The following is a 16,046-nucleotide window of genomic DNA, read 5'->3' on the forward strand; positions in this document are numbered from 1 at the left end:
CAAGAGCTTGTTTACGTCCGTCCAATCCTTCCCTCCCAAGTGGGCAGATAAGGACGTGCAAAGGCTCGAAAGGCTGGACAAAGCTGGTTCTACGTGCCCCCCTGATTGCAAACCTCTTCAAACCACTGCTTAGCAAGCGTGACTTTCACATGGACAGAAAGATTGTTTTTCCTGCATTAATCAACACAAGGCGCTGACTCCTTCACAGAGAACTCCCTCAGGTACAACTCATCCCAGTTTCGCTGAAGCCTCCAGAGGAGACTGTGTCTCCACCCTGAGCTCCGTGAACCCCGCTTGTCCTTGACAAGCCCACAGACAGGTGGTTCTGAGACACACAGAGGGCCTGGGGCAGGTGCGGGCGGCAGAGGATGCAGAGGGTCCGAGAGGGGTCACCCGCTCCCCTCACCACTGTCCGCCTGGCCCGTCACTGACACAGACACTCCTGTGCCCATTCACTTTCTGCCTTTCAGGACTAGGGGCCACAGTGTGCTTTGTTTTTCTTCGCAGTGGTGTTGGCATGACCAGATACCCAGAGGTATCAAAGGAAACAAGAGAAGAGCCATCCTAATTTACATGATTTGATTAATACAGCACTTAAGGGAAACAATGAGCATAGTGAATTATTCAGTCAAAAGCATACAGCTTTATATTGTTACAAAAAGTAAAAACCTCACCTTGTTTCCAGTACAGAGACAGATCATTGTAACACAGGATCACAGAGTTGCACACCCAGCTGGCAAACACTTTGGGTCTGGAATTCCTTCCCCAACCACATTACATCAGCTTAACACATCTGTAAAACATCTTCCCTGTAGTCAGACCCTAAAGATCAGGCCCGGGAGGCACCCTCCACCCGGCCAGCATCTAGCTCATCCCCCTCTGAAGACACTGGTAAGAGCAACACAGCCCACAGCAATGGTGCTGCCTCAGCAGGCAAGGGCTCTGGCCCGTCAAGGGAGGGGGACCAGCAGCCTAAGTGCCAAGAAACCAGCCAGGCAGCCGAGGGAGAGGGAAGGAGAAGGCGGGGAGAGCCAAAAGATAAAATGGAGAAAAGTATGACTTCAGGAGTAACCATTTCAATTATAATCAACTTCAGTCTGGCATCGCTGAGACACCGAGAGCCGCGGACCCTGGGAAAGTTCACTTCTTGAGTGCAGTTTGAGGTTGTTTGATCTTTTCTCAGTGGTTCTTGGTTCATTCTGTTTGGGAAACAGCAATGACTTCTTTCATCAGCCATGGCTTTCCTAACACAGTACAGGGTGGTGTGGCCAGGAAGACGGACACGCAGGCCCAGCTGCAAAAGGATGGCTCTGAAGTCGGGCCAGCAGAGGGGGTCGCTGTGCACGTGAGGGAGGCACCATCAGTTCCTCCCTGGGAGCGTGGCCTTGAGGCTGCGGGGCCAAAAGACCTGGCGGAGCCCAGTCTCTCCCAGAGAGGTACTGGAGAGTGCTGGCCCAGCAGCGGGAGCGCCGGGCGCTGGCCCTCAGCTGGCTCACAGCTGGCTCACACACGCATGCACAGGGCAGGGAACCAAGTAACCAGCCCCTGGAAAGTGGTTTCATTGTTTTTTTAAAAAAATTATTTCCTCCTTTCGATCCGGTCTTCACCTCAGAACCGTTCCTCGGCACAGTCCTGTTTCCTACGGTTCTGAGAGGGTGGTTGCATCGCAGAGGACCAACGGCTGGACCCCTCGGGCTACAATGTAGACCTTCCAGTGGACGGCACCAGCGTAGCCTGCAGGGTAACAGCAACAGAAGCTTGTGAACGTCAGGGCCTGGGCACACCTGCAAAGCAGGCGAATCTCGCTCTGAAGGTCTTTCAGGCCTTCCTGGCCTAAATATGCCCAGTTATTATAAATCTTCCTGTAACCTGACACCCACCAGGAGCCACTCGGAACCAGCTCCATTGCTGCCCTCACCTGGGGACTGAACGCCAATCCCACAGGTTCACATCGGCAGGTGCTCTGATGAGCTGGTGCTGGGCATCAATTCCTGCAAACTGACCTCATCATTTTCAGCAAGAAGACAGGATGGGCTGAGGGGGAGGGGTCCCCTGCTCAATTTTCCTGAGATATCTACAACAGGGCCTCATTACCCAACATTGACCCAACCCAGCATTTCCTAAAGTGTGTCCTGTAAGAAGTCCAAGGAAAATGGGTTCTGTGGCCAAGTAAGTTTGAGAAACACTAGATTCCTCCAGGGCTTTTCGGAGCCTTTTATACATAATGTGCACTATGTATTGACAAGACCGGCGTTTCCCAAAGTCTACTGACCAAAGGACCCATTTGCCACGGGCCTTCCCGGGGGGGCGCCTGCTCCTACCGGTCCTGAGTGACCGGAAGAACTCCTTAGGAAACACTGATCAGAATCATTTGAGTGGGCGGAAAGGTGACTCAAACCCTGACCACGCCAGTACTCTCTGGAAGGACATTTCCTAGAGTCTGATGTGCCCTATTCCTCTGTAAACGGAGGGCCCCAGCAGACCCGAGCCTCCGCCTGGGGAGTCAGGAAAGCTCACTGTGAGCAGAGACTGGACAGTCCGGCGGGTGCAGGCTCACAGCGCCTGACCCCTACGTCAGCCTTGGAAACACCCCTCTCACAGGTTTCTGTACCCTTGTCCCCTCCCCTCAACCTTCACAGGACAATGCTTATGTCAAAAAGCACAGAAGCTGCTTGTCACGCTGCCATTCCTAAGGGTCCCTGAGCTGCTCAAGGTGCCACCTGTCCTCAACCCTCCACAGTGGGGCCTGCTCTTGGGTCCTCACTTGTAACTGAGGCGGCTGCAGCCAGGCATCTGTAGCTGCCACTGCTCAGGTGCCCATTGTCCTCCCTGCCTTCTCCCAGGCACATCCTCTTCTCTTGTTCTCGTCTGTCTCCTGTCCCTTCTCCACATCCGTCACGCGGCTGGCCTTTCGTGGGCACTGCCAACCTCAGGGCTCCTTTCCTCCTGGTCTGTGGCTGCCAGTCACAGCTCGGCAGGCACTGGCTCTGGATTTCAGCTAGTCTGGACTATGCCCACTGGACCTGCTGCTCAAAGCTTCTCTGAGCTCTGTCAGGCACCCATTCTTTCTTCTCCCCTCACTCTATAGCTGGCATTCTAGATGCTGTGGGAGCCGGAGGCCTGGGATTTGGATAACTAAGGTGTTTCTGCAGTTGTCTGAACTGTCAGAATTTGTAGAGTGTAAGATGGACTTTGAATGCACAACTACACACTCCCAGTGCCATGCCGTGCAGGCTTGTGCAGCCGTCACGTCACTCCACCACAGGAAAATAGGTCCAGAACACTTTCCACACAAGAATCTTCCTTTTTGCAGAAATTCCCAGGGGCCAGACCAGCTGTGCTCCATCATCAGACAATGGTTAATTTGTGCATTTTTATTTTTCCATTTCTAAACTGAAATCAAAGTTATGTAACTTGGATTAAAACTTGGCACACTTCACAGTGTGCACCCTTCCTCCAAAAGAGGTGAGGTTTCTGGGCCCGGGTTTTTTGAAAAGGTAAATTAAAGAAATCAACTGAGAGTCCAGTCTGGGCTCTGCCAGGGACTCCAGGCCTCCCCTAGGTTTTGCGAGGCAGGAAAGACAGGAGAGCAATGGGATACTTGCTCATTTATTTGCTTCTGCCAAGAAAACTCTACAGTCACACTGATTGCTACTGACAGCAGTTGATTTAAACCTGTTTCCCTGGAACCAACTTCTAGAATATAATGCACAGAACAAGTCACAGTTGGGAAATCATGGAGCCAAGGGTGAGTCATGGCTGTGAGGCTGTGAGCTGCCTGTGGAACTCACCCGGGAGGTGAGACTGCCTGTGCGGCTGCTGCCCTTACATGCTGCTTGCATTGCATTGTTATATTAGCAACACGGCACCGAAAGGGGTTTCCTCGAATCTGGAATTGAACCTCCCCTGACCTGACTGCTAAACGAGACACTGAAACTCGAGGCTTTCGTTGCTTAACTGACCGAGGGGCCCTGGCGCGTCCCCTCTCCTCTCTGGGTCTCTCTCCTCAGCTGGAAAATAAAGGCCTGCTCTCGATATTGGCATAACCCTTCCTAACTTGGACACGTATATTCTACATGAATATACAAGACCTTTCCTTCTGCCACATTTTCTCATTAGTTGTTCCGTTTAAGCATAAATATTGACCCTGTTAGTAAAAAATGCTATTCTTCACTCTACTTAATTGATCTTTGTGAAGGCAATATTTAACTCTTACACTATTTTTTGAGTTAAAGACTAAAAAGATCCCGGGGCCGACCTTGCCCTCCTGGGCTCCACCTACCGATATCGCCGGGCTCCAGCGGCATGGCCATGGAGTGGCAGTGTCTCCGGCACTGGAAGGGCGGGATGAGCTGCAGCATGGCCTCTCCGCTGCCAAGGGCGAACAGGTCATGCATCCTATGCATCTGGAGGAAACACAGGGCAGAAAAGGAAGGAAAAGAAAACAAAGTAAAACCCGGGGGTGTGGGAGACTAACACACAAACATCCATACACACATGGCTCTGTGTTCCCTAGCAGCCTAGGCTAAAAGGAAAACAGAACCAGTAACACAATTCACAATTACGTCCAAAAGACGAAAACAAACTAGTTTCTCCAAAGCATGGCATCTCTCAGTACTGAGACCAGGGTAAACATCGCTCCTAATAGCTTCTACAGAGACACTGTAATTAAGTGGGGCCTCAACAATCGCCCTATCATAGAACTGGCACAAGCTTCATAATTTACAACTATTTCTAGTCACAGCTTCAAAGTAGGTCAAAGGCAAAACATCTAACTGCAGTTTTACGAAAGTCTAGCAAAAGCCAATACATGTTGGTCTAAGAATGAAGTCTTCTGAGGGACTAGTTTGATGCAGACTTTTAAACTAATAGATATCTACATATCCTTTGGGCAATGCTCCATGAATATTCCTTCTTACTGCCAGGGTTTTGATGAGAATCAAAGAGTGGCAAGTTCAAGTTTACACTTTCTGGCAAGATCCATGTGAGGAGATATGTCATGCTACTGATTGAAAGCTAATGACAGTAAGATTGGCCTCTGATTTTGAAAACCAAGGAGGCCACCAGGTTATGCACCTGGAGGCAATGGCTACACTTCTGAGGGAGCACTACTGCCACCCACAGGCATGGCATGCTCCCTGCTGGGTGCCAGGCACAGTTGCAAACCCTGGGCCAGGAAGTAGGACAAAGGGAGAGGCTGATCTCGCTCACCTAGGTGAGAGAGAACCCCTAGCCTCCCCTCCCAGTCCTGCCCGTCTGGGAAACCCTCCAGATGCCCACAGAAAGCAGGGATCCGAAGTCTGACTTTCCTCTTCACCACTCAGGGCCTCCAGAGTCTTAGATTTTGGCCCATCTTCTCTTGTCCCCAACCCTGGTCTCCCTGTTGCTCCCCCATGCCCTGGCCATGACTGATTCCATGGCCACACGAGAGCCATTCCAAATGTTGCTGTGGTGACAGGAGGAGGACTAGGGAGGGCTGGTGTCTTGAGCTGCCTGCAGCTGACTGGTCCCGGCAGAAGCGCTGACACCTGCAGTCCTGAAAAACCCCTGAAGACCAACACCAGGTGGATATGCTAGTATTTCTTTTCATATAAGCCTGAGGGGGCGGGACCATGATCCTCCACACCCAGGATGGGAAGCAGCAGACACCAGGGTGGAGCAGGCCCGCTGTGGGCAACTATGTGGAAGGGGTGCAGGGACCTGGAGCTCCTCACCTCTTCCCTCAGTGCCTCTTAACAATCAAATCTCCACTTCTGTATCCCAAGGCTCCTGCAGACATGGGGCTTCCAGGCCCAGGGCCCAGGGACATGGACAACAGGGTGGAGTCACAAGGCCGTCGTGAGCCTGGGCCAGGGTGGGGAGCAGATGCTCCAAGAAACCAGACTCAGGATTTTTGCCTATTTGGGCCACTCCCTTTCCCAAAACATCCTTGAGAACCATAACAAGATGCCTCTGATAGGCGGCTGAGTAACTCTGTATTTACCACTTTGGCTGGGCTCCTTGGGTTCCTGTTAAGCAGGATTCAAGTGGGACAAGCAAGATAAAGATAAAGGCCCTAGGCTCCTTGGGTTCCTGTTAAGCAGGCTGATGACATTAACTTTAGATTCAAGTGGGACAAGCAAGATAAAGATAAAGGCCCTCGCCCCAGGATGATATTCTAATTGTGAAGATGAAATCATATGAGGGCCCCGAGTCCAGCCAGCGACAGGATAAACGTCTTTAAAATCAAGGAAGAGCCCAGCACCTCCGCCCTGCTGCTGGCAGACAGAAGAGCTCACTTCTAGACACAGTGATTGTTTTTCTAGGCTTTGAAATTCCTTTAACACGATTCAGCAAACTGGGAGCCAATAGTATCAGGAGGTTGAAGACACAACCCAGAGTTGGTAGGGGTCATGGTTTGGGAAATTTAATTTTTTTACAGAGTAAAAATTCATGATTTTAATTCTTTCAAACCAATCCAGGCTCAAAAACCTTCCTCAGGAATGAGACTCAACAAAAGACCAACTCAGAGACAAGTAAGCCACCATACACACAGCACAGCTCTGCGGAGGCCAGTGGAGGGGGAAGTGAGGGGCCGGGTTGGCCCTGGGCTGGGGTGAGAGGCACGGCCTCTACGCTGGGCTGCCTGCCTCGGGCACATGCCCGTCCACCATTTAGTCCCCAAACCTCTCCATGCTCCCAAGCTTTCTGCTTCTCCAGTTCTCTAGCTGAGGTTCCTCCTGTATTTCTGGGGAAAGCCAACCTGGGAGTGCGGGGGGGTTCCCTCCTATTAACTTGCTGTGTCCTTGGGCAGATCATTTACTCTCACTGGGGCTCAATTTCCTTATCTACAAAATGAGTGACGTGGACTATGGAATTACATACTGTTCTCTTATAGTTGCTGCTTTCTACTTTGAGGTAGAGAAGTCAGACTAACTCAGGGTTCTACGTACTTGAATGCAGAAGCGTGGCTTGCGGGAGGTAGACTTGCAGGAGGCAGACTCTCCATAGCATGTCTTCCTAAAGGAGCAGGCTGCCCGGTCTCCTGGCTACCAGGGAGGGTGTCCCTGCAATTCGCCCCCTAAGTTGATGTGCAGGGAAGGCCTTGATTATGTCATCGGCCCAGGTCCCAAAGGAGGAACGTTCTGGATCTAAGTGCTCTCAAAATTTCCTACCTTACTCCCCACAATAGGTTCTGGTTGAAGAAAGAAGCACTTTTTCAAGGAGGCATCTTTTGGAAATGGGAGGTGGGTGAAAACAGGAAAGAGCTCACGTAAAATGTGTGATCTGTTCAGAGGTCTTCTCCTATAAAAGTTTGGAAGAGAAAAAAGTTATTAAACTGGGCAAGCCAGCCTCCGACTAACATAGAGCTGAGCAGGGTGGGAAAACTGTGGGTGGTGGGTAAAGAGGAAAAATATCAGGACAATATCTTAAGTATTAGGTCCATGAAGAACAGTCATGACAAATCAATTAACTGTAACATGTACACGCACACACATAAACTCCACAGCCACGATTTGTCCATGTGGGTGGGTGTTTATACAATCCAGCTAAAACAACATATAGAGGAAGGAAAGAAACAATCCATTCATTCTATCTTGGAAAAGAGACTGAAGTACTAACAAGCCAAGTGGGAGAAGAGACCAAGGGAGGAGGAAGCAGCAGACATCGTGAGCCTTCTCCGGAGGCGGAGCGCCATGCACTGGGAAGCCTGACTAGGTTGTTAAACTGAGTCACTGATCACGAAAGAAACAGCGAATTTAAAGAAAAGCAGAAGTACCGAGAAATCATCCAACAAAAAGCCTGAAAGCAGTTCTCCTTCCCTGTGGAAGGGTTCTAGATCAGCGGTTGCCAACCTTCCGGACCTCAGGGACCACCGTGGTCCTCGGACCACCGGTTGGCAACCGCTCTTCTAGATGGAAACTGGCTTTCTGTTTCTTTCTAGACAGCACCCCAAGAAATGGACCGAGGCTTCTGTAGGACACAAGGAGGAACAGGGAGGCAGATCTGAGTTTCAGTCCCGACTGGGTGACCTTAAGCAAGGTACTTAACCTCTCTGATCGCCACTTTTCTGATCTGAAAGGTGACAATGACAATTCCTACTTCCCAGAGCTATTCTGAGCATCACCACTGAGTAACAGACACTACGCACCAAGGCAGGCTGCCTGGCACAGAGCGTGCCGGGGAATGCAGCCTCCCTTCCATTCTTCATGCTCTCTCTTCAGCCCTCAACACCCAGGACCCACGCTACAGAAACACAATGCTAAACACATACCTAGAGGTAAACTATGAATCTATTAGGCAACCCTGGTGTCCACCCATGCTGTCACTCCTCCATACACATCTCTTCACTCGTCCCTTTATCTCTCATCACTGGTTTGTCCACTGTGAGCTCCTGCGTGTTCTTTGACTTGCACGGTACTGCAGGTATCTGCACAGTGTTGACACTCGGTCTGCCCCTTTCCACATACACACAGGCCAAGCGCCCTTTTGACACTCACCATGGATAAGGGAATGGGAACCACCGGTGAGGAAAGCAGCGCCACCACTTGGCGAAAATCCCTTCCTCGAAGCCTTCTGTCACCTCAGGGTACTGGCACAAAAAGTGCTGAATGTCCTTCGACAACAGGGGCCGTTCCGTCTTGGCAAGGCCAAAACCAAAAGCAAAGCAGAACAACAGAATTACTTCCCAGGAATGTCACAGAGCTTGGCGGTTTCTGGCCATTAAAAGGGTAGTCAGTGGGAGAATCAGCCTCTAGCTCACCTTGATCACCAGAGGATGGAGTCTCTCAAATTCCTTTGGGGCATCTTCCAGGAGCATTACCTTGAGGGGTAATTTCTGGGCACAACCAGTGCAGTTGGCAGGGATGGGGTCTGACTCATTCTGCTCACGGTCGTTTGTCCACCAGGGGTCAAAATCTGAGTGAGGATGAGACAGAGGAGGCAGATACAGGAAGAACACAGCAGGTAAATCCAATAGGCCAGCAATGAAGTAGGAAGGAAAGATATACTAAGAATTTTTAAAGCTGACAATGGCAACCTCTGAAAAGGAGCAGAGGTGGGGGGGGGGGGGGGGTGGAGACAGCGCGGGAAGGAGAGGTACTTTTCCCTGCAGACTCTTCTACACTGTATGGGAAATATTTTTTTAACCTGTACACATATCTCCTAAGCCAAACCAACAAATGAAGCCGAACAGGAAGACATTCAGTGGCATGGGGTGGAGATGTAGTTCCTCCACCCTTTTTTAAAAAATATGTTTTTATTTACTTCAGAGAGAAAGGGAGAGAGAGAAAGATCAATGAAGAGAGAATCAATGGGCTGCCTTCTGCATGCCCCACACTGGGGTCGAGCCTGCAACCCAGGCATGTGCCCTGACAGGGAATCAAACCCGGGACCCTTCAGTCCGCAGGCCAACGCTCTACCCACTGAGCACCACCGGCCAGGGCTCCTCCACCATTTTCTAACCTGGGGCCCACACATGTGAACCGTCTACAGCACACGGGAGAGGGGCAGGCAGAGAGGGGTCCCACCATCAGTGATGAGTCCCGCTGTGTCTTCTCCAGCACTCTGGGTGTGTGCCTAGACCAGTGATGGCGAACCTTTTGAGCTCGGCCTGTCAGCATTTTGAAAAACCCTAACTTAACTCTGGTGCCGTGTCACATATAGAAATTTTTTGATATTTGCAAATCACTGGCCTAGACCCTTGGTTCGCAAGCCCAAATGGAGGCCAGGCTGGCTCCAGGAAGGAGGAGTGAGAGAAGAGTGCAGAGAGAAGGGATGGAGGGGAGACAGGACATTCCTGGGCCCATCTCTGGAGTAGAGTGAATTGACTGGCCCAGCTCAGAAGGAGCTAGGGGGTACTATCCATGGTTTCACCCCCAGGACAGCAGGTGGGTCAAAGGAAGAGTGCCCTCCCGGGCCCTGATGTGTGGGCTGGGTGGCCCCTGCCTGAGGGGATGGCTCTGCTGCTACACAGTGCTTCTCCGTTTCCCCCTGTTCCTTCCCTCCGGCACGCCTCTGTTTACAACCTTCCTGCACTATTTCTTGTTTGCTTTTTGTTCCATTCTGGGTTTTACACGTGTTCTCTGAGATATGTGTTTGTGATAAACTCTAATTTGAATCCAAAATGTTTCACCAGATGGTTTCTGATTAAAACCCAATGGAAACCAACTCAGGAGAGAGCCTAGAACAAAGACAGCAGACAAGCCAAGGTGGCTAAACTGTGCCGTCAGTTCTTCACACCGACAGACACACTGGGAGACTGACTCCTGGCCACACAGTATGTTGTCGCCGCAGCAGTGCTTTGTCCTTGTTTCCTTACAGCAGCAATATCAGCGTGGAGGACGCCCTGTCAGGGGAAGCCTGCCGGTGTTCTCAGCGAGTCTCCCGGGCACCCTCCACCTCCGGCAGATAGAACCTGCGTTTCCTTGAGGCAGCTGCCACCTCCCCTTCTCGCCCATCTCACCTGTGGGAGATCACAACCAGAGGACTGCTGACCCTTACCCGAGGGGCCTCTGTCCCGCACTGCTCGCCGGGAGCTGCGGGGCAGCTGAAACCCTTTGGTGGCACTGGAGGCTGCAAAGTTACAGGTGTTTTTTTTGTTTGTTTGTTTTTCCTTTGGGAATACTTTTAAATATTCCTTATCAGAGGCCAAATATGATGGATTCTTTTATTTTAAACAATTTTACTTTATTATTATTTTTATATTTTTTTGTTGATTTCAGAAAGGGAGAGAGAGCTAGAAACATCAACGATGAGAATCACTGATTGGCTGCCTCCTGCACGCCCCCCTACTGGGGATTGTGCCTGCAACCTGGGCATGTGCCCTTGACCGGAATCGAACCCGGGACCCTTCAGTCCACAGGCCGACGCTCTATCTGCTGAGCCAAACCAGCTAGGGCAATATGATGGATTCTTGCCACCATACAAGAACTCTGGGTAATGGACATACATGAGGCATACATAATCATGACAACATGTCTTAATTATATAGCATTTCAGTTTCCAGAGCACTTGTGAGGGAGGAAGGGAGGGGAAAGGGAACTACTGTGCAAAGTGCCAGGCCCTATGCTAGTCATTTTCACGCGCTGTGGGTTCACTTTGTATCATATGATTATTGAGGAGTTGAGCACACTGACAGTGAGGCAGAGAGTGTGGTGGGAAGAGCAGAGGATGCGGTTGGCTGGGGGGATAAGAGGACAGTGGCTCCGAGGAGGCGGTAATGAGGGTCCAGGGCTTGGAGAGCTTGAAGCACTTGTGGCTGTACTGAAAGCAAAACAAGGACCCATCACAGGCCTGTGAGGAGGGGCTTCCTGATGCCCCAGGAGGCTATTCTGGTTGTGAGTGGGCTGGGTCCTAGAGAGGGGGCTGGGAAGAGGAAGACGGGGCTGCACTTCGGTTTTGCCCCTTTAGGCGGGGGGTTGTACTGTGATGAGAGGTGAAATATAATGAGTGTAAACGGAGGCAGAAGGCTTGGGAGGAGGAGGGGACTCCCGGTCAGGGATGACCCATCTGTAGACCTAAGCAGCACTACAGCATGTCTGTGCGGCTGGCTCTGCCCACGAGCTCCGCCCCGAGGGAGCAGCGGCACAGAAGGCAGAGACCTGAAGGTTTCTCATCACATTTGGGGCATGAGGAGGCAGGACTGGAGGGAAAGGGCACTATTTTGCTTTCTCTGTGGAGATACCATATTAAAACAACAGCTTTACTGAGATTAATTCACATACCATAAAATTCACTCACAGTGTACAATTCAGTGGTGTTTAGTATATTCATAGAGTGTGTAACCAACACCATCATCCAACTAACACCCTAAAAAGAAACGCTGCTGCTATTAGTAGTCCCTTCCCATTCCAACCTCTCCCGCCAGCCCTGAGCACGGATTTGCCTGTTCTGGTATTTCACAGAAATGGAATCTACATTTTGTGTCTGACTCCTTCAACTCAGTGCAATGTTTTCAAGGTGCATCCATGTGATAGCCCGTATCAGTTCTTCATGCCTGTCTATTGCCGAGTGGCATTCCTTATATGGGTAGACTGTATTTTGTTTATTCATCCGTAAGGTGCTGGACATTTCTACTCTGGGGCTATTATGAATAATGCTCTTATAAACATTTGTGTGCAAATTTTTGGGTGGGCATATGTTTTCAGTTCTCGTGTGCATACCTAGGAGTGGAATTACTAGGTCATTTGCTTACTCTGTGTTTAACTTTTTGAGCAACTGCCAAACTGTGTTCCAAAGCAGCTGTGCTATTTTACGTTCCCATCAGGAATGGATGAGGGTTCCAATTCCTCCATGTCCTTGCCAACACTTCTTATTGTCTATCTTTTTGTTACAGCCATCCTCGTGTGCGTGAAGTACCTTCTCGCTGTGGTTTGGTTTGCATTTCCATGATGGCTACTGATGTTGAGCATCTTTCATATGCATATTCGTTATCTGTGTATCTTTTTTGGAGAAATGCCCATTCAAACCTTTTGCCCATTTTAAATTGGATTATTTGTCTGTCTACTATTGAATCGTACGAGTTGTAGAGAATAAATTCTTGAAAAAGAAAACATTGTGAGGGAATGGCTTTACCAGATGTAGCAGCACAGTGGCATTCTATAAAGCTAGTGTAAGTAAAGTAGTAAAGTCAACCCTCAGAACTCACAGGCTCCTGTGGCCTAATATTTGTAACCCAAGCGAGACTCCAAGGCTTGCGAGTCACCCCCACAGGTGCAGAGCAGCACTCCCAGCCGAGGTGGGCCCAGGCCTCACTCTTCCTTCCTGTTTCACCTCTCCCACTATAAACACATGTTCTTTTCACCGTTCACTTAGTGCCACATTTTCTGCATTTTCATCAGAGATTTTACTGTTTAAAATGGCCCTGAGGCTGTGGGGGAGTAGAGGAGTGGGGGAACTCTCTGTACTTTCTGCTCAATTTTGCTGTGAACCTAAAACTGCTCTAAAAAATAGTTTGCAAGGATAATAAAAAAAATGTCCCCTGAGCCAAGTGCTAAAGTACTGTCTAGTGTCCCTAAGTACAGGCTGTGATGTGCCTTCCAGAGAAAATAAATGTGTTAGATCAACTTTGTTCAGGCAAGAGTTATAGTGCTGTTGACTGAGTTCAAGGTTAGTGAATCAACATTGTAAAATGAGGTGTCTTTAAACAGAAACATACAGAAAACAAGGTCTGTATTGATCAGCTGATGATGTGGCCAGAGGCTTCAGGAACCTGCCTCTATTTCCCCTGGGGGTGTGGGTCAGTATTCACTAGTTCAGTGTTTGCAGAGATTTTACAGAACATAACTACAGCACACAATGAGAACCGACTGTATAATCCCATAAAGGAACAGACAAAAAAACTTAATAAAACAGAATAAAGAATGTGGCAAGAGATCCAGAATATTTAATTCATGATAAAGGTCAATCTTAATTCACTGACGATAGGAGGGATTCTGTAAGTTATATTGGGACAAGCAGCTACCTATTTGGAAGAAAATAAAGTTTAATCCTTACCTTTCACTATACACTGAAATAAATTCTATATAAACTAAACATATAAATAGAGAAAACAAAATTTTAAAAATAATTAGAGGAAAATATGAGATGATTTTTATAATTTGGAGAGCCAAAAAGGCTTCTTATGCAAGGCATAAGTCAAAATGCAAGATGCCAGATTTAATCAGTATTTGCATATAAGAAATATAAGAGGTGAAAAACTAATATCTTTAATACATAATGAACTCCTATTTGATAAAAAAAAAAGTTTAAATGGGCAAAGAATATGAACACATAATCCACAGAAAAATAAATGTAAATGACCTATAAAACATATGAAAAGACATCCAACACCATTAATATAGAAATGCAACTTAAAATGAGATACAATTCTTCAGTTTTCTAACTGGCAAAATAATGGCAATATCCAGTGTTGATGATCAACACATGCAAGTTTATGGAGATGATTTGGTAGTTAGTATTTATTAAAATGTAAACTGTGCATGCCCTTTGATCCAGCCATTCCACTTCCAAGAATCTCTCTTATAGCAATAATAGTGTATGTGTATAAAGGTAACTGTATATGAACGTCCCATTTTTTATAATAGCCACTAGTAACTGTTTAACTATGGAATATTCACAGAATGAAATAATATGAAATCTTGAAAAATGTATATACTGGGTTGAACAGTGCCCCCCCAAATTCACGTCCTCTGGAACCTCAAAATGTAACCATATTTGGGAATAAGGGCTTTGCAGATGTAATTAATTAAGACAAGGTCAAACTGAAGTTGGATGGGCCCTAAATCCGATCTAAATGGTGTCCTTGTAAGAAGAGAGGATACGCAGACACACACACAGAGGGAAGAGGCAGAGCTACCCCAGCTAAGGAATGCCAAGGATTGCTGGTAACCACCAGACACTAGAAGAAAGATTCCTCCCTAGAGCCTTCAAGAGGGAGCATAGCTCTCCCGATTCCTTGATTCTGGACTTGTAGCCTTCAGCACTGTGAGAAAATGAATTTCTATTGTTTTAAGTCACTAGCCTGCGGCATTTTGTTATGGCAGCCTTAGAAACCAATATAATGTGTCTGGCCAAAAATAGGTAAATAAGCCTTTTTCTGTGTGCACGAACCAAAAAGCATTTTATATTTATGTATAGTAAGTATCTATCTGTACAGCCATGGAAAAACTCAAGGATGTATATAAAATTATTACCAGTGGAAAAGAAATTATTACCAGGGTTGTTTGAGTGGAGGAGTTAGAGCAATAGAGGCAAGGATATTAAAAGTATATTTTAAAACATGAAAATCTTACACCTCTTTATTGTCTTTGTATGTAAGTGTTTTATGTGTTTTCCAAATAAAAATGTCTTTGGAGACTGAAAAATGAAGCTGAGTGTCAACTTTGAAATGTAGAGTTCAGTCACCTCAGAGGCAAGAACGGAGAACTGTGGCCAGGCTGGTGGCCAGCAAAGGAAGAAGGGAAAAGAATCATTGAAAGGGGGTAGCGTATGCCACCCATATGAATTAGAGGAGCCCAAACTTCAAGCAGAAAGAGCTGCTTCCCTGGCCGCGTAGTTCCTTTGGTTAGAGCATCTTCCTCATACACCAAGATTGCAGGTTCAATCTCTGGTCAGGGCACACACAAGAATCAACCAATGAATGCATAAATAAGTGGAACAACAAATCAATGTTTCTCTCTCAATCTCTCTAAAGAAGAAGAGCTACTTTTGATTTCTCTGCAACCTCGAGATCACCAAGGTAGATAAAGAATGCGCTTATATTGGGTGGTAAGGGACTGAGGAATGGCCAGGCAGTGAAGTGTCTGGGTGCTGGGGACAATTGGGGTTCTTCCTCCCCTTGCCATAGATCCCCCAACAGCAAAGAGAGCAGTGCCCAGGCTCCAACGTGGCCTCCATCTATCTGAAGAGGTTTTATCTAATCTCTATACAACTGGCTGGAGCCATCACACCAAAGAGTAAGCAAGTCCCACCCTGGAAAGCAGCCAACAGCACACAGCAGACCATCGCGGCAGCCCAGTCCACAGCTACCTGCCATCCCGCCTCTCACTTCTCACCAGCCCGGTTTCCACCCACTCTTCTTGCAACACAGGACACAAAGGCCAGTGGAAGTTGGACAGCAACATCCTTTTAATTTCCAAGGCTTCTTTACCCCAGAGAGCCTCCTTATACTAGCTATTTTATATTTTATAAAGGTATGACAGACAAGTGAAATGCCCATATAACAGTTCAATAAAACTCATGACCTGTACTCCAACTTCACACCATGAGTTGGAATCATTTCAGTTTGAGATATCAGAAACAGTCTCTGAGACAAAACATGGCCCCAGAGTTAAGAAAGGCAGAAACAGTAACCTCCCAGCCTTCTCTGCAAGTTGGGCATTGTGTGGAAAAGCGGTGGCCAAGGCCGGCCAGGAGGAGTCCTGGTGCCTGAGAGCTGTTTATAAAGAAAACACACTTAGGCTGGCTTGCTGTGGACAACCATAACATGCCCTGGACTTCTGAGTGGAAAGAGTCCTTTTACACGGATTATTAACCTGGAGAAAAGTGTGTGTGTGTGTGTGTAT

At 48.1% G+C, this 16,046-nt stretch overlaps 1 protein-coding gene across 1 annotated transcript in view; it reads right to left on the reverse strand.

The window, feature by feature from the left end:
* Positions 1 to 565: 565 nt before the first annotated feature.
* LOC102240661 (chromosome unknown open reading frame, human C6orf89) overlaps positions 566 to 16,046 on the reverse strand; it is a 32,702-nt gene continuing 17,221 nt past the window's right edge. Inside the window, exons 4-8 of the mRNA XM_005856721.2 lie at positions 8,744 to 8,898; positions 8,481 to 8,620; positions 7,155 to 7,284; positions 4,283 to 4,406; positions 566 to 1,734 (exon numbers count right to left, since the gene is read on the reverse strand). Coding sequence (XP_005856783.1) covers positions 1,640 to 1,734; positions 4,283 to 4,406; positions 7,155 to 7,284; positions 8,481 to 8,620; positions 8,744 to 8,898 — 644 coding nt within the window. The 3' untranslated portion in view covers positions 566 to 1,639. The remainder of the gene's footprint in view (positions 1,735 to 4,282; positions 4,407 to 7,154; positions 7,285 to 8,480; positions 8,621 to 8,743; positions 8,899 to 16,046) is intronic.

Source organism: Myotis brandtii, unplaced genomic scaffold (genome assembly GCF_000412655.1).
Source record: "Myotis brandtii unplaced genomic scaffold, ASM41265v1 scaffold1041, whole genome shotgun sequence".
Lineage (NCBI taxonomy): Eukaryota > Metazoa > Chordata > Mammalia > Chiroptera > Vespertilionidae > Myotis > Myotis brandtii.